We start from the raw sequence: 23,431 nt of genomic DNA, 5'->3' as shown, positions 1-23,431 counted from the left end.
GATTGAACTCAGGGCCCTTGCGCCTGCCAGGGAAGCGCTTTTTCCACTGATCCATCTCCCCGGCCCCTAGAACATATATTTTCAAAACAGGTTTAAACCAGGTTTTATACTGAAAAAGAACAAATAAAAAAAACCCAACAAGAGCCCCCCCCCCAACCATTCACAATGCCTACAGAGTACTCCTAAATCAGGAGATCTATGTATACAATGAAAATAATGCATTCAGAATAAGTGTAATTTTTGAGAAGGTATTAAGTTCATAATAAAGATTTAGGTTGATGGCTGACAACATTTTGGACTTTCTTATGAAATGAGTCCAATTATAAGAAGTTAGTCCATCTGAAAAAGACTAGGTTACAACCATAACCTCATCCTTGTGAAGTATCCCCTCATCTCATCTTTCTAGTCTAAAATCGTCTATGGCACCAGTAATACTTAACTCAGTGATATCAAAATATACAGTGAATTTTCTTTTTAATGTATTTAGTACAGGGTCTACAGGATCTCACTACACAGATTGGACTTGTACTGTTTTCAGCCACCCAAGCACTAGGGTTACACATGTGTGCCACCAAGCCCAGTCTCAATTGCCCCCCGGGGGTTAGGGCCAGCATGGCCCACCTGGGTTCGATCCTCCAGTCTCTGTGTCTGCCTAAGCAGGAGCTTTAATCTGCTGAGCTATCTGCCTGGCCCACAGTAAATGTTTTTTTAAAAATCTAGAAATTAATATAGTAAAATACACAGCCTTAATTTCTGTGTGTATAATCTGCCTCACTTCAAGTACACTTACTGTTGTTACCATTTTGAGTTGTGGAAATCTCTTGTATCTTTATAAGGTGTGATCAAAAGGAATGCTGCCACGGGTATCATCCAATGGAAAGGTATGCTTAGAAAAACATTATGCTGTGCCTTCTACTTAATTCACCATATCTGACACCAAGGGACTTGGCTCTTCCCCAAAGTCAAAATGATCATGAAATGGTAAATTTTTCAAATCAGTTCAGATCATCTAAGTATCCAACACAGTTAACACACAAAGACGGGACTTCCAGAAGTGCTTCAGAAAGTTACAACAGTATGGGATAAGTGTGTTCAAAGTGAGGGGAAATAATGTGAGAAGGAGTAATAGCAATATGCCTTTTATTATTTTAACACTTAAACATTTTTATTGATCACCCTTTATATCTGCAACTTCAGGCAGTCTGAGAAAGGAAGCCTTATTTTTTACACTACAAAAGCAAAATTATATCATGCATTAAGAAATAAGTTCAAATGAAAATATTTCGAATTAAAATCCTTATAAGCAATTCTTTAAATGCAATTTTATTAAAAAATATAATAATGTTTTCTTTAACTTTACTATTTATTTTTATGTATTTAGTACAGGGTCTGCAGGGTCTCACTACGCAGATTGGACTCATAGTGATCCTCCTGATTTCAATCTTTTTTAAATTTTTATTGTATTTTATTTATTTTTTTAATTGATAAATATAAATGAGACAGTTTCACAGCTGATTAATAGGACAGTTTTGATAATGAATACATTGTACATTGTTATCTTCTTAGTGGTTATCCATAGCACAAGAAGCAGACAGGATATCCTGTCCAAACACTGTTAGCACACCTTTTTCTTCTCATTGAAGTAAGCAAAAGTAGCTGTAAACCTATCCTATTTTGTATATATAAATACAAAATGATCTTTCCTTTGTATCCTTTTTTTTTTTGTCCTGTCAGAGGTGAATATTCTGTTGGCATCTAAATACTATAGGTGTTTGAATTCAACTAAACATCTAACACTGTCTAGCAGTCTATAGTATTAGTGGGTTATCCTCAGAAGTTATTGACTTGAGCCTTTTACAGCTCATCGTGTTAATATGGCTTTATTTTATATACCTCGTTTTTATACTTTTCTGCTGGATGGTTAAGACCAAGATATAGCAAGACCTGATCACAGGCATGTGCCACCATGCCCAGAATCTAGCCAGCTCAGCCTACCCTAGGAGTGGGGCTGGCATGGCATGTGGTGCTGGGATCAAACCATGGTCCTTGTGCTTGCCTAAGCAGGTGCTTTACTCTGCTGAGCTCTCTGTCTGGCCCTTGTTTAACTTAAAAACTTCAGAAAGTTGAAATGAAATTTTGGGCTGGTGAGATAGCTCAGCGGACTAAGCACCTGCTTAGGCAAGTGCAGGGACTGGGATTCAAACCCCAGAGCCACATATGATGCCCGCCCCACCCCTGGGTGTGCTGAGCCAGCCATCGAGTCCAGGTGTGGTGGCACATGCCTGTTATCTCAGTGCTGGGGAAGTTGAAAACAGGAGGATCGCTATGAGTCTGAGCTCTGTAGTGACACCCTGTACCAAATGCATTAAAAAAAAAAAAAAAAGAAAAAATAAAATTTCAGCAAATGTTTAAAAAAAAATGGTAATTGTAAATTTTTTTTCTTTTTTTTTTTGTGGAACCGGGGATTGAACTCAGGCCCTTGAGCTTGCCAGGGAAGCACTTATTCTACTGAGCCATCTCCCCGACCCCTGTAAATATTTAAATTAGATATTAACTAATAAATATTTCTTTGGTACTGGGGATCGAATTTGGTACTGGGGATGGAAGATATTAACTAATAGAACATGAATTTATATAAATAGTGCATTAATACTTAGAGAATATTGCTAAATATTAATAAGTTGGATAGAGACATAATAGAGATAGAAATGAATATCCCTGTTGAGAACATAAACCTTTGGGGTTCTGGATATAGCCTACTGGTAGAGTGTTTGCCTAGATACTTGAGGCCCTGAATTCTTCTTCTTTTTTTTTTGGCGGAACTGGGGATTGAACTCAGGCCCTTGCACTTGCTAGGCAAGCCCTTAGTCTACTGAGCATCTCCCTGGCTCCGAGGCCCCGAATTCTATCTCAAGCAGAAGCAATGTCTAAGATAGTTTCGTCTACATTACAAGCACTGGAGAACCTAAATCCAAATTGTTGTGAGCAAAAAATTCTGTATATTGTCTGTCATAACTAAAATGTTAGGTGTCTAGAGCTGGGGCTACAGCTCATTGGTGGAGTGCTTGCCTAGCTTGCCCATTGCCCTGGGCTGAATCCCTACTGGAGCGGGGAGGTGTCTATAACTACTGGATTCCGGATTCAACAAATAAACCTGGATCCATAGTTGCATTCATGATATTTTGAAAAATATCATGAATGCTTAAATTTAAAATAAAGTATTACAGTAAACTATACATTATTCTTAATCCTTTTCAAAATACCACCCCCCAACATAGTTATTCCATTGTTTTTTTTTTTTTTAATTTTATTATTCATTGGTCTTGCCATTTTCTGAATCTGTTCTGAAGTCCTCTTCCATGAGTGTTTAGTGGGACTACTGTTTACCCTTCAGGGGGTCAACTTTAGGGAACAACCATAAGTCCCATGATGCCTGATCAGGTAAATAAGGTGGCTGAGGACAGACCATCATGTTTTCATTTGGCAGAAACTGCTGTTAATCTTTTGAAGCACTTGAGGACATCTAGGCAGCAATGAAGGGACAATCAAAAGAGTTTTAGAATTGCTTCAAAAGTGACAGCAATTGAACTCATGACTTCACATTTGCCAGGCAGGTGCTATGCAGCTGAGCTGTATCCCTAGTGTGATAAAGTTTTAGAATTTTAAATGTTTACTCTGTTCATTGATCATACCTATATATTCTGGTTCCATGTTGTGGCCTGTGATACAGCTAGGCTCTTTTGCTGTGGTAAGATAACTATAGGAACCCCAGCTTCAAATATCGTAGAATTGAAGACCAGGGATAAGAGATCAGTCCATCATTTCCTGGGCTACTTGGCCTAAGTGTAGGCATCATGCTGGCTCTGTTCAAGTCACATAGGGTAAGAGGAAAAGAGCAATTATTCCATAGGTAAATTCTTTTTATTTAGGAAAAGAGTGAATATATGTTGTGTGACAAAACAATTTTTACTGCAAATATGTAACAATTACTAGCTGCTTACTGTGTCAGGCGATCTACTGTATATTTTGCATGCTTTATCATTTAATACCTTCACTACTTGGGTGAAGTAGATATTACTAGCACCATTTTATATAAGAAAGAAGAAAAAGTATCAGGATGGTAAGCTAGGTGAGAGTTTCAAAGAAGGGGTCAAGTATAGAGAATGGTAAGGATTTTTTAAAATGCAGAAATGCACGAAACATTGGATAATTGTATCTCATGTAAAGTAACTATATTAAGTATATAAATAAATAAGAAAAATACTATGAATGTGGTTAAAAATCTCAAATAATACAGAAACGTAAAAGTAGTAAACATTTCCTTCTTAGAGCTTGACAGTGGGAGAACATTTGCCTAGTACCACAAAACAAAACAAAACAAAACAAAACACCAGCTTCCTCTTTCATCCTAATGTTCCCACTAAATGTCTTCATTATTATCTTGCATGTCACCCTAGAAAAATGTTTCAGTATTTGCTAGCTTTAACAATAGATTATATTTTATTTCCAGAAAAGAAATTGAATTATATGATACTGCTATTCACCTTGTGTTTGTCATTTGACATATGACACCTTTCTCTGTCAACAAACAGCTTGTTTTCATAAATAGTTATGCAGCATTCTGGTATCTTGGTTTAACGTAATTTCTTTTATGGTAGTTGAATTACAAAACTGAATTAAAAGATGGGGTGTGGTGCTGCACACCTGTAATCCCAGTGCTGGGCAGGCTGAAAACAGGAGGATCACTATAAATCCAAGCTGTGCAGTGAAACCCTGTACCAAATACATTTAAACAAACAAACAAACAAACAAAACCCATAGATGGCTGCATATTCAAAATTTGTGAATTACATGGTTTTTTGGCTACAATGTATTACCTACCTGCAAAAGTATTGTAAGTATAGCCAATAAGAGTAATATTGGGAATTACAGGATAGCCTGGGCTATATACTGAATTCAAGTCATAGTCTCAAAAATGATGAACATTTTCTAGAAATTATCTAAAATCCAGTGGAGCAATGTCCAAAAAGGAGCAAAATCAAAAAAATGTACAAGATAAGCTACAGAACAAAAAGATGATAACTATAAATAATATAAACATGATACAATATGCACAAGATAGCAACATAGGAGTAAATTTGACTGCTAATGTTATTTCTCAAAACTGCCCCACAGAGAGGCTGGGGAGATAGCTCAGTGGAATAAGTGCTTGCCTGGCAAAACAAAACAAAAACTGCCCCACAGAATAAGAAAAAGAGTAACACTGTACTATGGCTATTTATCATAGCCAGAATTGTGAAGAAACATAAATGCAATACTTTATACATATGCTATGATAACTATGTACAGACACTGGTGTGGGGTAAAGATTAGAGGTCTTTATTAGTTGAGCTACACTACTGTTGGCAGTTACGTCTTGTGTCTGCACCTGGCATTGGTGAATCTGTCTACCATACAAAAAATTGGATTTCATTTGCAAGCAGCTCTATGATAGGATATTTGAGTAAAAAATCCTGCCACTTTCTCATTTCTCTACTGAAGGAGAGACATCAATCTGATTAGAGTTACCAATTTAGGGGAATTTTGATGAAAAATGCAGTTTAAAAAAGATATGGCCTCTGGCCAAATAGCTTAGCAGATTAAAGCGCCTGCAAGCAGGCTCAGGGTTTAGGGGTTCAATCCCCAGGCCTGCCGTGCTGGCCCTGCCCCTGGGGCATGCTGAGATGGCAGTTGAGACTGGGCATGGTGGCACAGGCCTGTAATTCCAGCTCTTGGGAGGGTGTAAACAGGTGAATCACTAAGAGTCCGATCTAGTAGTCAAGTCTGATCCAGTAGTGAGACCCTGAACACCCTGTAGACCCTTCCCTAAAAAAAAATTAAAAAAAAAAATAAATAAAAATAAGATACAACCTTGTGTGGTCATGAGCAAGACTGATATCTCTATTAATACCAATATTCTAGGGTTATCCAATATATAAACAAATAATAAAACTTGGTAATATATGCTTATGATCCTTCTTACACTTGCTACTTAGTTATTTCTGTGACTTTTAAATCTTATCTTTATATAAATTCTTGTTGACAAGTCATGGCTTCCCTATTTCTGGCCTAAAATCTTTCTTCTTAGTGCTTTACCTTTTAGTGTTATTTCTTAAATCTTATTTTCTTTCTTTAAGCCTTCTTAATCTTTTTTAAGTGTACACTTAAGTGCCATTAAGTACATTAACTGTTGTGCTACCATTGCCTCCATCCACAGAACACTTCAACTTGCAAAAATGAAACTCTACTCATTAAACAGTACTTGCCATTTCCTCTAATCCCTAGGCCCTGACAATTTTTGTCTCAAGAGTTAGACTGCTTTAGGTACTTCATATATAGAGAGCCATATAGTATTTGTCGTTTAGTGACTGGTTTATTTCAGTGAGCGTAATGTTTGGATCTAATTCTTAACATTAATTCTTATTTTCTTGTTTCTAACTCTGTTCCACATTAATGACACATATTCCCTCACAGAAGTGTAAAACCTATAATGAAGGTACATTTTCAGTTTTTGATAGCATAGGTTGAGTAACTCTTACCAAAATACTTGAGACCAAAGTTTTTCATATTTTGATTATTTTCAGATATTGGAATAGTTGCATATACATATGAGATGGCTTATGTGCTAACCCAGAGTCTATAACTTTTTTTATGCTTCATAAACATCTTATACATATCGCCTGAAGATAATTTTATACAACATTTTCAGGCACCTGTGTTCTGATGTTGACTTGTCACATGAGGACAGGTATGGAATTTTCAACTTGTGATGTCATATTGACATTGAAAACATTTTGAGTTTTGGAGCAGTTTGGATTTCAGATTTCCAGATTAAGGATATTCAGTTTCTACTGTATTGTCTGTAATAAACGGATTTGTGTATGGATCCCTGTGTACCTTCATGTGTATATGATAAATTCCAATGATTAGGATTTCCAGGGAAAGAGTCCTTGTATAAGAATACCTCCTTTGAGTCAGTCTTTTTTTTTTTTTTTTTTTTGGTACCAGGAATTGAACTCAGTGCCTTGTGTTTGCCAGGTAGGCGCTGTGCCCCTGAGCTATATCCCTCGGCCAAGTCATTCGCTTCTAATTCAAAATATGGCAGAGCTACCAAATTGGCAGAACCTAAGTTATTTGTTTGTGTTCTAACTGTAAGGAACGATCAAGAGGAAGTGTGTATGTGTGTGTGTGTGTGTGTGTGTGTGTGTGTGTGTAATGGGAAAATATACAAGGCAGAGAATTCTGCAAATATAGGAATGGCAGTACTAAATTTACCTGCTCTTTAATTATGTATAGAAATATGTTAGTATCCCAGCATTGGCTTCTGTGTATTTTTCTTTTGTTGGCTGGGTATTGTTTCAAGTTTATTTATGGAATGGGGAATTAAACTCAGGACCTTGCGCTTATCAGGCAGATGCTATGGCACTGAGCTACACCCGAGACTCCTTGTTTGGAGTCTTTGATTACCCATTTGTTGCAGTTACTTTTCTCTCATTTCTGGGACAAAATACCTGACCCTCAAAATTCAAGGAAGGAAAGGTTTATTTATAAGCTCCCAGTTTGTGAGGTTTCAGTTCATACTCTGCTGTCTCAGAGGCAGAGTGGCACATGGCAATGGGCAGCAGTTCATGGCGGTGGAAAAAACAGCAAAGAGCATCCAGGTGGATTCCTTGAATTGGTTCCTATTCTGTCTAGTCCTATATCAAAATACACAAGCCATCCATGCAGGTAATGTCAGCTAAATGGTGTACATGAGGAGCACCTTTCTGAGCCAGGGAGAATCTTCCCAGTGTTAGAATTCAATCTCTTCTTTTTCTGCTTCTTTGGCACCATGTTTCTGAATGGTTGGTGATCTCATTTTTTGTAATAACCATACTGCCTATATTCCATAAAGGGGACTAGAATTTCTTCTCATAAGAAAGTAGGATTTCAGAAGTTTGAGGTTTTTTAGTAATAGGATACATTATGCTTTTGCCAAGATTTTTAAAGTTTCTGATTTGTACTATTATGTACACATTGGGATGTTTTATTTGCATTTTCTTTTTTCTTTTCCTGTATATATACCTTCCTCTGTACTGCTGAGTTATGTTGTTTTTCCTTTTATTTTTACAGTGAATACAATCAAGTGACATCTTAAAATTTTACTGGAAGTGGAGACATGAGACTGAAGATATCTCTTTTAAAAGAACCAAAGCATATCCTTTTAATATTTACAAACATTATTATAATCATCTGACTATCGTATTAAAAGTTTCTTATAGTTTGTAGTCTAGTTAGAGAGTGGATTGATTTTTAAAAAGTTTTGTACATGTGCTGAAGAAAGCATTTTTTTTTATAGTAGTTTAGCTAAGTTTTTATTGAAATATTTGAGATCATGTGTTATAGGTATATTTCTCCAAACTATTTATTCCAAATCTTACTTTCAAATTTTTACTCAAGTATTTTACTTAAGTACTTGAACACTAGTCTTTAGTCTAATAAAATTTTAGACCTAATAAATGTTTGTTGAATTTTTTTGTACTCTCTATAGAGGACAAGCTAGGGAAATAAGAGCCATAATAATCTATTATTTTACAAGGGAAGGTGGAAATTGTTAATATTTCTTCAAATACATGACTTTTGTCGGCAAGAGTTATCAGTTATGTGTCAAGATAACGATTGCCTCCATTATCCTCATTTGTATTTAGACTAGTTCTTAACATTTGTAGACTTTGTTTTAGATCTGTCAAGGGATAAAGAAATGGAAAGTGAGAGGTAAGACATTTTGGTAGCAATTTATCATCATTATAACATCCAGACTTAAGATAATGCATCTTAATTTTTAAAACATTTTATAGTGCTAAGGATTGAACCCAGGACCTCAAACATGTTAAGCATGCACTCTTCCACTGAATCACATTTCCAACCCCATTTTGATTTTATAAAATATTAATCTGCAATGGATTCAAAATAAAGGCAATATGGTCCTTTGTCAAAAATAGAAAATGATTTGAACATTTAATCAAACCTTTTGAGATTTATCTTTTCATTTGTATTATTTTGTCTAATTATCTCTTTAAAGATGTAATTGATTACCTTTTTCATGTATGTTCTCAGGAATTTATACCATATACAATTTCATTTTATTCTTGTTTTTTAAGACAGGATTTCACTATGAAGTTCAGGCTAACCTAGAACTCACTGTATAGCTAAGACTGGTCTTGAACTCACAGTAATCCTGTCTCAGCTTCTCATTTGCTAGGGTTAAGGTATACACTATCATGCCTGGCCATACACAATTTTATAGATGTGTACTGTTTTCTTTTATGTTTTAAAGCTCAAGAATACCCTTATCTGGCAGTCCTCTAATTTCTCCTGTCGTTTCAGATGACCTATTTAATGTTGACTTCTTCCACAACTGATGTGTTTATGGTGATTTGTGAAAGAATGAGCTATTATCTTTTGATTTGAGATATGTGTGTGTATTTTCTCCCTGTCTAGATTTTACTTTTTTCCTTTCTAGCTTTTAGAAACCTTGTTGGAAAGGCGCAATTACATTGGAGCAGTTTTTCAGTCATTGTGTAGTGGTCTTTTTGTTAACATTGTATTCAATTAGGAGTGTTTCAGTGCCACTGTATAGTACGTACTTAGGAGGCCTATGAAGGGCTTTGTATAATCTTTTAATTTTTAAAAATTTTTGCTTAATGTGTCATACTTTGAAATAATAAATTGTAGAACATCTCAAAATAATTTTGGCACATGTGTTTCCTAGGAAAAAGTTTGATTGCTCAGATAAATGAAAAAAAAATGAGCAAAGAATGAAGTAAAAGGACTACATGATAATAAGAGAGGAAACAAAATAATCAGGAATGACACTGCAATTTGAAATTTGCTAATCCAAACAAGAAAATAAATTCTTTGTAAAAGACAAACTAAAGTATCTTCTTTAAGTATACAGGCGTTTCTTTCTTTCTTTTTTTAATACTACGAAATCAAACTTAGGACCTTACACTTGCTTGGCAGGTGCTTGTGCTGCTGAGCTACAGTTCTGCTTCAGCAAGCCACTTGTCCTAATGAGGGTATGAGGACTACTTTAGCATCTCAGTTTACATGGAAATTCTGATAATTCAGGGACTGAAAAAGGATTTTAAAGATCATATTTTATTCTTTCTTGATTATGCTTCTGATAGGTTCAATAAATTGTAGAATGATTTTTTGACTTTGCTTAAAAGTTTGGTATTGTCAAATAAAAAAAGATACAGTGAAAAAAAGGGGAAAAGGTTTTTTTTTTTTTTTTTTTTTTTGCGGAACCAGGGATTGAACTCACACCCTTGTGCTTGCCAGGGAAGTGCTTATTCTACTGAGCCATCTCCCCGGCCCCAAAGGGGAAAAGTTTGTTAAGATTTAGTTTTAGCTATTAAGCCATGATTGTTATTTAATTTTTGCAAACTCAGGACCTTACTCCTGCTAAGCAGGTGCTTATGCCACTATGCTGTCTTTGTGGACCCACCCTCTAGGTGAACTGTTACTATAATCCGTGATTTAAGAAGGTATTTTTCTTAGTTTTCATTCATCAATAACCAATTTTTTAAAACTTGCCCAAATAATACATCCTTTCTGATAAGTAATACAGATCTAGCATGGTTCTGTTTTCTTCCTATTTCTTAACACTTTAAATAATTTCCTACCCTTTGATCTATTGTGTTTCTTTTGTGTTATCTTTTGGCAGCATTTAAGAAATATTTTGTAACAGAAATTTTAATTTTATTCAGTCAATCCCCCCCATCACATCTGACATTCTTCCTTGCTTTCTATCTGGATAGCAGATTTCATATACTTAATTTCCTTCATATGGAAAAAATATCAAAGCCATAAAATGCAGGCTACATTTTGAGACTTGGAAACATTTGACTTATTGTACTTTATCCTACAGTCTACATCAGTGCATTATTAATTTTTTGAGACTTCTGTTTTTTATGCCTCCTTAATATGGCATCACATCAAGAATTAGTAAGCTGTGTGGGCTGGACTACTGCTGAAGAACTGTATTCATGTAGTGATGATCACCAGATAGTGAAGTGGAACCTGTTAACCAGTGAAACAAGTCAATTAGTAAAGCTACCTGATGATATTTACCCCATAGATCTTCACTGGTTTCCAAAAAGTTTAGGCATAAAGAAACAGACTCAAGCAGAAAGCTTTGTTCTTACAAGTTCTGATGGTAAGTTAATGTTTTAACGCTCATCTTTGTGTTTAAAAGACATGATATAGTCATATGACTGTGGTTTGAATTGTTTTATAAAAATGATATTTGTGGATCAAAATGCTTTTATTTATTTCTTCTGTAGTCATTTGGCTTGTGTATAGGCCATAAGACTATTGTTATGGGAGAAGTGAATTAAACTGGGATATAGTAGGATTGAATCTAGAACTTTGGCTTGAGTCTTCATTATGCTCTTAGGAATTGAGTTTAGCTGTTATCACAATTTTGGTTTCTAATTTCTTTATACTTAATTTAATAATATGCCTACATTAAAAATGTGGATATACATATGCATTTAGTCAGGTATCTATTAAATATATTCTTTATTTTCTAGCACATACTAATTTCCAGTGACAGAGTTAAAGATGTGTATAACTTGACCATAGTTTCATACTAGAGAATAGAATTTCTTAAGGAATGCTTTTATATTCCTTTCTTAAAAGTACTTGAACTATTTTTACCTTTATTATTCTTTGGCTGTTTTAATAAGGGTAGGCCAATTATGGATACATTCATTGTAAGTAACAGATTGGCAAATTTATGCAGTTTTTTGTTTGTTTGTTTGTTTACCTGCCTCTGGAGAGATTTTCTACCTAAGAGCCCAGTGTTCTGTCTCCTTGAATAGGCTTTCTCCTATCTGTATTGATTTATGCTTTAGATATGTAAAATGTTAACAGATATGGCTCCACAAAGTAAAAATACAGTGTATGAAAAATATATGAAGTAATGTCACTAACCTCCTCCACCCAATTTCATACCTTCTGTTTCTATTTTTTACTACAGGTGACTAAGATTTTTGGTTCTAATTTGTTTTCCTGTGTTTCTTTAGGCATAAATTGATGTATATTTTTACATTTCACTTTATTATATACATTACCATATTTTTCTTTGAGTTTTCTTTTAAATTCAATAATATATGAGCATTGACTTTGGTGAATCTAGACTATAAAAATAATGTCTTGATAATTTCTGTGGTCTGAGTCTTTACCTGAATTATTCAGGTACCTAATTACAGTTAAGTAATAATTCCTTGTATCTCTATTTCACATTGGCTTTAGATAAGACTGTCATAGGGGAAAAATATCTACAGTAAGACAAATGTAATTTAAAAGACAAATATGAAAAAATATGACTTGAGAAGCTATAACATTTGATTTTATTATTATACTTAATATTTAAAATAAAATAAGATAGCATGTCACAACTAGATTACGTGAAGAGGGACCCCAAGTATTTTCTCCCAGACTAGCATGAGGAATAGATGAGATATTGTGAAAGTTAGTGAAAGAAGAATGACATTAAAGAAAAGAAGGAGAAGGGTGAAATGGAAAATAATATCCAGGAATAAAAAGAAGGGTTCAGGGAAGAAGGTAGATATCACTGGGATGTTGTCAATGGGTCTTCTCTAGGAAAACATCTAAAGTCATTCTATTTGTTTTCGTTTTATTGCTATTGGGGATTGAATCAGAACCTTCACACTGAGCTACATTCCTAACTTTTTTTATTTTGATACAGAACTTATGTTGCCAAATTTTCCAGGCCAGGCTTGACTTTTCAATCAACCTTCCTTAGCATCACAGAGTAACAGAATTAGAAGTCTGCAATACCATGCCTCTGTGCTGTTCTTTTTCTTTTTTTTTTTTAAACCCACTATGCTTTAAAAAAAATTATTGTAAGCAACATAAATGCTTACAATAATCTACTCTCTTAACAAAATTTTATTTTTTAACAAAATTTTATTTTTATTTATTTATTTACTTAGTATTTTAGTACAGGGTTTATAGGGTTTCACTACATAGATGTGACTCAGATTACAGATGTAAGCTACCACGCCCAGTCTCAGTTGTCATTTCAGTGTGTACCAGAGGCGGAGCCGCACTGCATGCCCGGGATGAACACTGCTGAGCTATTTGGCCGGCCCTTAACAAAATTTGAAATGTACATGACAGTATTGTTAATTATAAGCACATTGTTTTATTCTAGTCTCTAAACATGTTCATTTTGCATGATGCTTACCCAACACTTAAAAAATTCCTTTGGCTCATTCCTCAAGAGGTTCTGTAGTTGCCTCTCACTTTTTCTTTTTTAACTTTTCTCCCCCAACGCTGCCAGAAGAGGAAGTTATATTTTTAAATTTGTCCATCACTCTTTCAGTGTTCCCTTTTTCTGACCCCCTTCCTCTTCTGTTTTTGTAACATCAATTTCTTAAAAATCTTGAGATTTGGGGTAGATCCAGTAGTTGCATAAGCAATTAATTTGTCTCACCAGTAATTTTCTCCTCTAGGTTATTTTCTATTTTTAAATAATACACACAGCTCTATCCCACATTTTAGAGATGTTTCTTCAAAAATGTGTTAAAGATTTCCGTTTTAAAAATAATTGAATTATTTGATATATATTAGGGAGACTGCTGTAAAAGCAATTCAAGTATAAAATTATTTTTGGGGAGATATAAAATCTTTTATAAGCCATTAAGCACTTTTTAAGTCATATAAGGGAATTTGTTTTTACATTGTATGAGATATCAAAGTATGTACTGCATTTTATTAGTTAATATATTCACTTAAAATTCCAATTTAAAAATAATTTATACGTTTATTTTTTGTATTAGAAGTTACCCAGTCTCTTTGTGGCTTTTTGCTGCCACCTGCCAGACACTCTGCTATTGAGCGGCTTGCTAAGTGCTTGTATAGCCTTTCTGGGCAGCCTACTCTACGCCTTCTGCTCGCGGGCTCTCGTAAGGTGCTTGTGCCCTTTAAAGCGCTTTTCATATACTTTAGAGACACTTTTTGGACTGTGTCTGGTCACATGTTATTTTATTATTCTCTTTGATGGATTCATTTATTAATTGCAACTATTTTTTGCAACTATTTTATTATTTGTACTATATTTTAAGTATTAGCATTATGTTAGCATTTATGAAACAGACTTGAATAAAGTAAATAATGACCACAGATTTAACTATATGTCTTTGCTTGCCTGCTTGCCTGCTTGCCTGCTTGCTTTCTTCCTCTCTCTCACTGTCTGCCTTTTTCTCTTTCATTCATTCGTTCACTCGTTCATTCATTTTGCCTTTTGAGGCAGGGTCTCACGGTGGAGGTCAGGCTGGCCTTGAACTTACTGTGTAGCTCAGGTTGGCCTCACACTTGGTAATTTTCCTGTATCAGCCTCTTGAGTGCTAGGAGTACAGAACTACCCAGTACTACATATCATCTTTATATATAGTTTCCTCTTTCAATGATTTTTTTCTCCTTGTATTGTGTAATATGCCGTATAAAAAAGTAATAGCATAATTGATTTCATAGTAATCTTGTTACATTAGGAAAATTACAGTTTTTAGAGGTGAGAAAAATTTGAAGTATTTTGTGTTTTTGTGGGTACTTGATATATTGTATTATGTGAATTAGCTTTATTCGAATATAAAAATCTTAATAAAAAATAAAAAATTAAAAGAAAAAAAATTGCATAGCAGTAAATATAGAGTTAAAAGGAAGATATAAGGAAAAGTAGGTTGGGTAGCTAGATGAAGGACAAGGGTAGCTTATGGTTGAGGGTCAAGAAAACAAATGAGGGGCCGGGGAGATGCCTCAATAGAGTAAGCACTTCCCTGGCAAGCTCAAGGGCCTGAGTTCAATCCCCGGTTCCACCGAAAAAAAAAAAAGGAAAAAAAGACAACAAATGAATGATGGGAGAAAAAAGCCTTCAAAATTAAAGGAAAAGAATGATAACGGATACTGAATTAGTTAAATTTAACAAATTCTGGTTACATAAAAGCACTATTACAAATAAAAATCAGTAAGATGTGGCCTTGTCCTGAAAGAAATCATAGCTTAATTAGAATGCTGTAACAGTGTTAACAAGTTTGAGACCAGGTTTCTGGAATGGAGGAACTTACTAAGTCATAACAGACATCATCAGAAAGAAAGGACTGGGGCCAGGGAGATGGCTCAGTAGGATAAGCGCTTGACTGGCAAATGCAAAGATCTGAGTTCAATCCCTGGTTCTGCCAAAAAAAAAAAAAAAAAGGATTGGTCTTGGGAGGAATTCCTTCAACCACCAACAGCAAATATGTATAATATAATATACATAATATATATGTATTTATTATTATTTATTTATTTGATACAGGGTCTCGATATGCAGTTCAGACTCATAGTTATCCCTGTCTCAGCCTCCCCTGCTCTGGGATTATAGGGGTGCACCACCATGCCTGCTTTCAGTGGCTGACATGGAGTACCTAGGGTTTTGGGGCTAGTTTGGCATGTAGTATAGGGGATCGAACTCAGGATCTTGCACTTGCCAGGCAGGTGCTTAGAACGCTGAACTATCTCCCCAGCCATTACATGTATTTTTAATAAATACATAGGCAAGAGTTAAAAAAAAAAGCAAAACTCCATAACTTTAATGAGTATCAACAAAGAGCCGGGGAGATAGCTCTGTGAACTAAGTACCTGCTTGGCAAATGCAAGATTCTGAGTTTGATCTCTAGTACCAAAAAAAAGAATATTAGTAAAAATAGGTAAGATATCAAAGGAACAAATCAGCTGTGCAAGCTAAGTGACATGGGAAGCTAAGAATCTTGAAAAGTCATAAGTTAGGAGTGAATTTAAACAAAGTAAATTCTCAGGTAACTATGTTATTGTGATATGTATAGGAGAAGAGTTTATAGTTTCACAATACAGTACTTTATTATTTTATTACTAGCTATATAGTACTAGATTTAGTCCTCGTTCAAAAAATGATGTTGATATTTTCTCTTTCTTTCTTTCTTTTCTTTTTTTTTTGATCTTTTTGAGACAGGGCCTCACTGTGCAGTTCAGGCTAGCTTTGAGCTCACTTTGCATCCAAGGCTGGGCTCGAATTCATAGCGCTCCTCCTGCCTTGGCCTCCTGAGTGCTGGGATTAGAGTCATATGCCACCATGTCTGGCTATTTTCTTGGCATCTTATATATTTTCTCTTATATCCTTTATGTTTTTTTTAGAAGTGGCCTACTTTTTTCTATCTAGTGGCTTTGTAAAAATCTTATAAGGCCTGTATTTTCAAACTTGGGATGATTCATTTAAGTTTTTAGTTTCTCTCCTTTATACTTTTCCTAGCTCTTGGTCCTCCTTGGCCACATTCCAACAGAATTTCATTGTCTGTCTGAACTATCATAGTATAGCATACATGTGTCTATTATACCCCTTGCTTTAAGATTTTTTTTTTCTTGTCTTTTTGAGACATGGCCTCACTATGCAGTTTAGGCTGACCTTGAACTCACTTTATAGCCTAAGCTGGCCATGAATTCACAGTAATCCTTCTTTCTCAGCCTCCTGAGTGCTGGGATTACAGGTGTGAGCCACCATGCCTGGCCAATAATTTTGTTTTTATGTGTTTTCCTGTAGATTTGTGTGTTCCTTGAGATTGAGGTAATTATATCTACTGCCTGGTACTATACTATACATGTTTATATATTGAATAAAATAGACCTATATAATTCTTTTAGGTAAATTTCACCTGATTTCCAAGTTAGGAAGAGTGGAAAAAAGTGTGGAAGCTCATTGTGGAGCAGTACTTGCAGGAAGATGGAATTATGAAGGAACAGCATTAGTTACAGGTAAAGTTATCTACAAAATGACATTTGTGTTTAACCTTTTTTGCAGTGTGGGGGATTGCATATTGTGTCTTGTACATGCTAGGCAAGTGTTCTATCATTGAGCCATACCTCTACTTTAAATATAATAGTTTAAATGAATCTATAAGGGGAAATTTCCAAAACAACAGATATTTTCATTCTGCAATAGTCTTTCACTATTTAATAGCAAATAATTGTTACAATATTAATCCATACTGCTATAGAAATACTAAAATTCATAATGTCTGTTAGTTCTGTTATATGACTTTTGGAGGCTGTTCTGTCAAACAGGCTTTTAGGATGCTCAAGTGTGGAGTAAATTGTAATTGTATAAAATTGCAAAATTAGAACATTCACTTAACTTACTTTTATTTCTCTCTTATCCTTGTTCTCCGAGAATCTCATTTTCACTTATATTAGCTACCTATTGTACCATAACAAATCACCCCAGCAGTTAGTGAGTTCACATATAGAATCTGACCATTTTTGTGGTCAGGGTGCAGGTTAGATGGATGGCTTTTTCTGTTTCAGTACTTCCTAGATGTTACATGTTACTGCAGTCATAAGAAAGCTTGGCTGGGGCTGGTGAATCCACATCCCAGATGGGTTACTCACATGGTAGTTGGCAAGAGGCCTTAATTCTTCTCTGATTTTGGCAGGAGCCCCTAATTCCTTGCCACATGGCTATCTCTATAGTGCTGCTTGAGTATTTTTACAGCATGACAGTTGGTTTCTCCCAGTGATTTAAAAAAAACCAAAATCCTAAGATAGGATAAACCAAAATATCTTCTGTTACTCATCCTCAGAAACCATGCTCCATCATTTCCATCACATTGGGTTCATTAGAAGCAAGTCACTAAGTACAGCCCACACTGAAGGAGAGAAAAATTAAATTGCAGTCCTTAAGAGAAGAGTAACAAAGAACTTATGGATCTGTTTTAAAACCTACCATTCCTGTCTCCTGTGCCTATATAGTAGGACTTTTCTCAGTGAATTGTTCATCTCTCACCTGAATTTTTAACAACTTACTCTATTCAGTAGCTTTTCTTAGCATATAAATATGTTTAAATGTCACTCATTTTAAAAATTAAGAAGGAAATGTAAATCCTAGACTGGGCATATAGTTCACTGATAGAGAACTTACCTAGCCTTCATGAAGCCCTGGGTTACATCCTTAGCACAACACACACAAAAACAAATAAATAAAGTAAAAGTCCCTTTCTTTGGCTGGGGAGATAGCTCAGTGGTCCTTGGCAAATGCAAGGACCCAGGTTCTATCCTTGGTACCACATGCTGTGCCAGCTCCAGAACCCCAGATGGACTGTCCTGGCCACTGAAACTGGGTGTGATAGCACACCCTGTAATCCCAGTGTTGGGGAGGCTGAGACAGGAGGATCACTACAAGTCTACACTGTGTAGACCCTGTACCAAATAAATGAATAAAGATTTAAGAAAGTCCCTTTCTTAAACAACTCTAGCTACATCTTCCTCTTTCTTTCTTTCTTTTTTTTTTTTTTCAGCAAAGCTATTCTAAAGAGTGGTCTTTTATTTCACTTCATTCTATTCCCAACCCACTGGAATTTAGCTACAGAAGCTCTTCCTACACTGAAAATATTTCTCGTAGACTTCTAAAAGCGAGATTACAATGACAGTGAAGCAATATTTGAGTACATTCATTAGTCTGCTAAAATTAAAGCAAAAAAATTAAATTTTAGTTATAAAAGTTAAACTACCTTGATAAAATTGTTTCAAAGTAATTTGCATTATATTTTACAGTTGCAGAGCATTTTGTCATTTATATTTATTTGAATTTTGAACATGGCACTCAATTTTGTATGCAAATTTAATGCTTACATTTATTTCCTATAGATAACAATAATTTTTTTTTTTCTTTGTGTAGTTGGAGAAGATGGACAAATAAAAATTTGGTCAAAGACTGGGATGCTTAGATCAACTTTAGCTCAGCAAGGTATACTTTATAGTTGTTACTAACAATAGTTGATAATTTTATCTTTGAAAATTGTACAGCATAGAAAAGCCTTAACATTTTCCTATAGAAGCAATCTAATATCATATGAGATTGACTTTGACCATGTTTTAAGACCTGTAATCTTTTATTTCTATTTGTACTTTTTAATTCCAGTATTATGGTATTCATGTTATTGAATCTGAGGAATATAAGATATGCTTGAGTACTTTCTATGTTAATTTATAGAAAGGTAATTGCAGACTGTTTTAAAATAATTTTCAAGTATTTGATATTCCTTATAGATTTGGGTTGGATGTCTAGTTAAATAAATCATAGGGAAGTATTTCCTAATTAAAAAGTTTCAATAGCTTTATCATATTAGTTCACCTACTACATTATGTTGTACAGTTGATTTCTATCCTAATGGAGAGCAATGAACACACTCATGATCTGGAATTTGGTAAACGTAAGGGAGCATCTCAGTGTTCCATGTTAATGGGAAGGGGTGGGAAGGAAGTCAGTTCATTGGTCATTCCTATTGAGATTTTAGATTATGATTTTCTTCTAGAGACCTGATTATTTTTTAATTATATTTTACTTAGGACCTGAGCACGTTTAAGTGTTGACCTGAGCATATATGAGCTGATCTGCAGAGATTAAAACATTAGTAGGTTATTCTTCAGAATTATAGAAAAAATTATGTTATAAAGCATCAATAACTGACTTCCAAGGACCAGCAAGATAGCTCAGTGGACTAAGCACCCGCTTAGGCATGTGCAGGGACTGGGGTTTGATCTCCGCACCACATGAGGCTCTGGCCACTGAGACCAGGTGGCACATGCCTATAATCCCAGCGCTGGGGAGGCTGAAAACAGGAGGATCGCTGTGAGTCCGAGCTGCGTAGTGAGACCCTGTACCAAATACATTTAAAATCCATGTACCAAATACATTAAAAATAAAATAAAAAAACTGACTTCCAAAACTTTGCAGATTTCATTTTAAAAATAATGTTTATTCTTAGAATAATGTTAAAATCACATGTTTTTGTAGCTGTGCATTAAACAGATACTGACAAAAGTATGCAGAGGTTCTAATATTTTTCTTCTGAGGTTAATAAATCTTTGCTACAGATAATCTTCAGGTAGAGTATGAGTAGAAAATTTATTGTTCATAGAGCGAGTCATAGTTGAATATCAGTTTTAAAAGTCAACTTATTATTACTTTAGTAACAAAATGATAAAATGTATCTTTAGAAAATAAATCTTAGGGGGAACTACCCGCTCGGGCCCCCCCTCCTGTCCCTCTTTCGGGACAGGAGCTTTCTTTCAGTAAATATATTCTGCTCATAAGAAGAAAAAAAAAGAAAGAAAATAAATCTTGTCAGATGTAGTGATGCATGTCTGTAATCCTAGCATTTGGGAGGCTGAAGCAAGAGGATTATTATGAGTTACAGGCCAGCTTGGGTTACATAGTGAGTTCAAGGCAAGTCTAAACTACACAGCACGACCCTATCTCAAAAAAAAAAAGTGTGGGTGGCTGGAGGTATAGCTTAGTGTCAGAAGCCGCCTGCCTTGCAAGCACAGGTCCTGAGTTTGATTCCTGGTACCAAAGAAGAAGAAGAAAAACAAAGAGACAAGTATCTTACTTTAAACTTCTTTTAGATGGGGGAGATAGCTCAGTGGCTTAAGTACCTGCCTGGGAAACACAAGGTCCTGAGTCCAATCTCCAGTACCAAAAAAAAGTTGACAAGAAAATACTAGTGTAAACTTCTCTTAGTGAGCATGGAAATTTGCTTTTGGTTTTATAATTTTTTTTTTTTTTAAATGGGATTAAACCTGGGTCCTTGTGCATGCTAAGCAAGTGCTCTACCACTGAGCTATATACTAGTTCCTAAAGATTTTTCTATTAAAGCTAATTATGTGAATTATTTTTATTTATTTTTACTTTCTGATAAATGATTTATAAACATTTTATGATAGTCTAGAGATCACTAAAACCTTGGAATGACTATAGGTAATTTTAGTAGTTTTCACTATTGCTCTTGCTGTGGCATCTTTTTTCTTCTTTATTGCTTTTGCTGCCTTCAAGTGACACATTGTTAGAGAAATTCTGAAAGTTTATCTCACTATCCATCATAGAAGATCTGAATTCTGGGGTCCTTCACCTTCATAATCAGACAAAGTCTCTGGGGCAGGTAAGATAGCTCAGTGGACTAAGCACCTACTTAGGCAAGTGCAGGGACTGTGGTTCGATCCCTAGCACCACATGCTGTACCAGGCATGCTGAGCCGGCCACTGAGACTGGACATGGTGGCCCACACCTGTAATCCTAGGGGAGCTAGCTCAATAGAACAAGCACTTGCCAGGGGCCTGAGTTCAATCCCTGGTTCTGCAAAAAAACCCAAAAAAACAAAAACCCAGCTGGGGAGGCTGAAAACAGGATCACTAGGAGTCCTAGCTGTGTAGTGAGACCCTGTACCAATCACATAGAAAGAAAGAAAGAAAGAAAGAAAGAAAGAAAGAAAGAAAGAAAGAAAGAAAGAAAAGAAAAAAAGACTCTGATTATTGACCCTATTATTAAGATTTTTGCAGTGATGGGGATGAACTCAGGGCCCTGACTATGCTAGGCAGACAATTCACCACTGACGGCATGCTCAGCTCCGGACTCTGATAATTTGTAAGCTTTTGCTGATAAATTTTGAGGGTGATTGTACATCTGAACTACTGAGAAAAAGGTGCTAATCACTACAGTCAGCAGTCAAGGTAGGTGGAGTAAATGACTCCTGTTTCCTCTGAAGAAAGCGACTATAACTTTTGATACAAAGTAAAACTATGTAAGCCTAAATTATGGTTAAATAGGAAGTTACATAAAAGGTGTTGAAATCATCCTGGAGATTTTTTTTTCATGTTCATGTTATTTGATAAGTTGAAAGGAGCCTTCCTAATGCTTCTGTTTTCTTAAATTATTCTCAGTCACCTCTTTCCCATTTATTACTTTTGGAGCTACCATTGTAGACTTCTCAAAGTCTAACATGAAAGCCTGAAATAAATTGTTTATTATAAACATTGTTAATCAGTACCCTAGGGGGCCTGCCCTTAGCTCAGTTGTTTGAGTGCCTGCTCATGCAAAGGCAGTCAGGAGCAGGACACCACAGTTTTATCCTCAGCTAGCCCTGCCATTCAGGCAGCCTGAGCCACACACACACACACACACAAAAAAAAAAAAAAAAAATCCTTGTAATCAGTACTATAACTTTTCTGTATGTATAATGGATCTCAAAACCAAACTGCTGGGACCAGGGAGATAGCTCAGTACAATAAGAGGGGGCCTAGCCCTAGCTCCATTCTTTAAGTGGCTGCTTCCATAATGCTGGCAGCCGCAGTTTGCTGTAGTTCGATCCCCACAACACTCCAGCCATGCAAAAGTGCCCTGAAGGCATTCAAGGAGCAAAAAAAAAAAAAAGTCCTTATTCAGTACAATAAGCGCCTGCCTGGCAAGTGCAGGGGCCTGAGTTCAATCCTTGGTTTCTCCAAAAAACAAAAACAAAATAAACAAACTGCTTCTTATTTTAGTCTTATTTGCCAAGGGCAGGTTGGAAACACGTGTTTACGAATTTCGAACTTCCTGTAATGTCAGAAATTACAAATGTGGCCTGTAGGCTGCATCTGTCTGACAGGGCAAGATGTAGGCCCAATTTTCAAATCAGGACACTTAATTTACAGATATAGATCTTTTAAAAAAATTAGAAGAGATGACAATATTGGGTTTGCTGTATGACAAAAATACAGTTAGTATTTACTAGGGTTACTTCATTTTTAGCTGGATTTTTAAAACTTTTTTACATATTCTTATTATACAGTAAATCTTCTTCCTTGGTTTTTATTTTAATTTTTATATATAATAGGAGGTATATTCACATAGATAAGAATTTAAAGCATAAAAAGGTGTCATGTTACTTTATATCACTTTTTACTTTAAAATACAACTCTCCTTTACGTCTCTCCTTTATCCCTGTACCCACTTACACTTAGTGAGGCAACTACTGTTACCATTTTCTTGTGTAGTAAAAAAATATGATAATGTGCTTATATATGTTAAAATATATTTATAAACAAGTTGTATATTATTGTGGTATGCTCTTTGCCTTTTTTCTACTTGAATCATGAACTATTTTATAGTTTCTATGCAGCATATAAAATTGTCCTCAACTTGTTTTCTACAATGGGTGTGCTAAGCAGTGTATAAAGATTTCAGTTTTCAGCATCCTAGCCAATGCTTGTTTCTGCCTGGTGTGTGTGTGTGTGTGTGGGTGGGTGGATGTGGGTGTGGGTGTGGGTGCGGGTGTGTTGTGCTGGGGATTGAACCCAAAGCCGTACAAGTGCTAAGCATGTAGTCTGCTACTGAGCTATACTTTTAGCCTTTGTCTATCTTGTAATTGTAATAGAGTGGGTGTGAAATGGTATCTCAATGTGGTTTTGATTTACATTTCCCTGATAGCTAATAAGATTGAACATCCTCTTTCTTTCTCTCTCTCTCTCTCTCTCTCTCTCTCTCTCTCTCTCTCTC

General features: G+C 35.4%; 1 protein-coding gene across 3 annotated transcripts in view; it reads left to right on the top strand.

The window, feature by feature from the left end:
* Ift80 (intraflagellar transport 80) overlaps nucleotides 1-23,431 on the top strand; it is a 161,095-nt gene that overhangs the window by 2,983 nt on the left and 134,681 nt on the right. For 2 of the 3 annotated variants that reach the window (XM_023699687.1, XM_004639852.2), the window contains exons 2-5: nucleotides 8,152-8,234; nucleotides 11,018-11,239; nucleotides 16,768-16,878; nucleotides 18,797-18,865. In XM_023699687.1, coding sequence (XP_023555455.1) covers nucleotides 8,198-8,234; nucleotides 11,018-11,239; nucleotides 16,768-16,878; nucleotides 18,797-18,865 — 439 coding nt within the window. In that variant the 5' untranslated portion in view covers nucleotides 8,152-8,197. The remainder of the gene's footprint in view (nucleotides 1-8,151; nucleotides 8,235-11,017; nucleotides 11,240-16,767; nucleotides 16,879-18,796; nucleotides 18,866-23,431) is intronic. The other variant, XM_023699688.1, reaches the window with a different exon arrangement.

The sequence above is a fragment of the Octodon degus genome, unplaced genomic scaffold (assembly GCF_000260255.1).
Source record: "Octodon degus isolate 3935 unplaced genomic scaffold, OctDeg1.0 scaffold00115, whole genome shotgun sequence".
Taxonomy (NCBI): Eukaryota; Metazoa; Chordata; class Mammalia; order Rodentia; family Octodontidae; genus Octodon; species Octodon degus.
The sequence above is the reverse complement of the archived record's forward strand: the minus strand, read 5'-3'. Positions and strand labels throughout refer to the sequence as shown.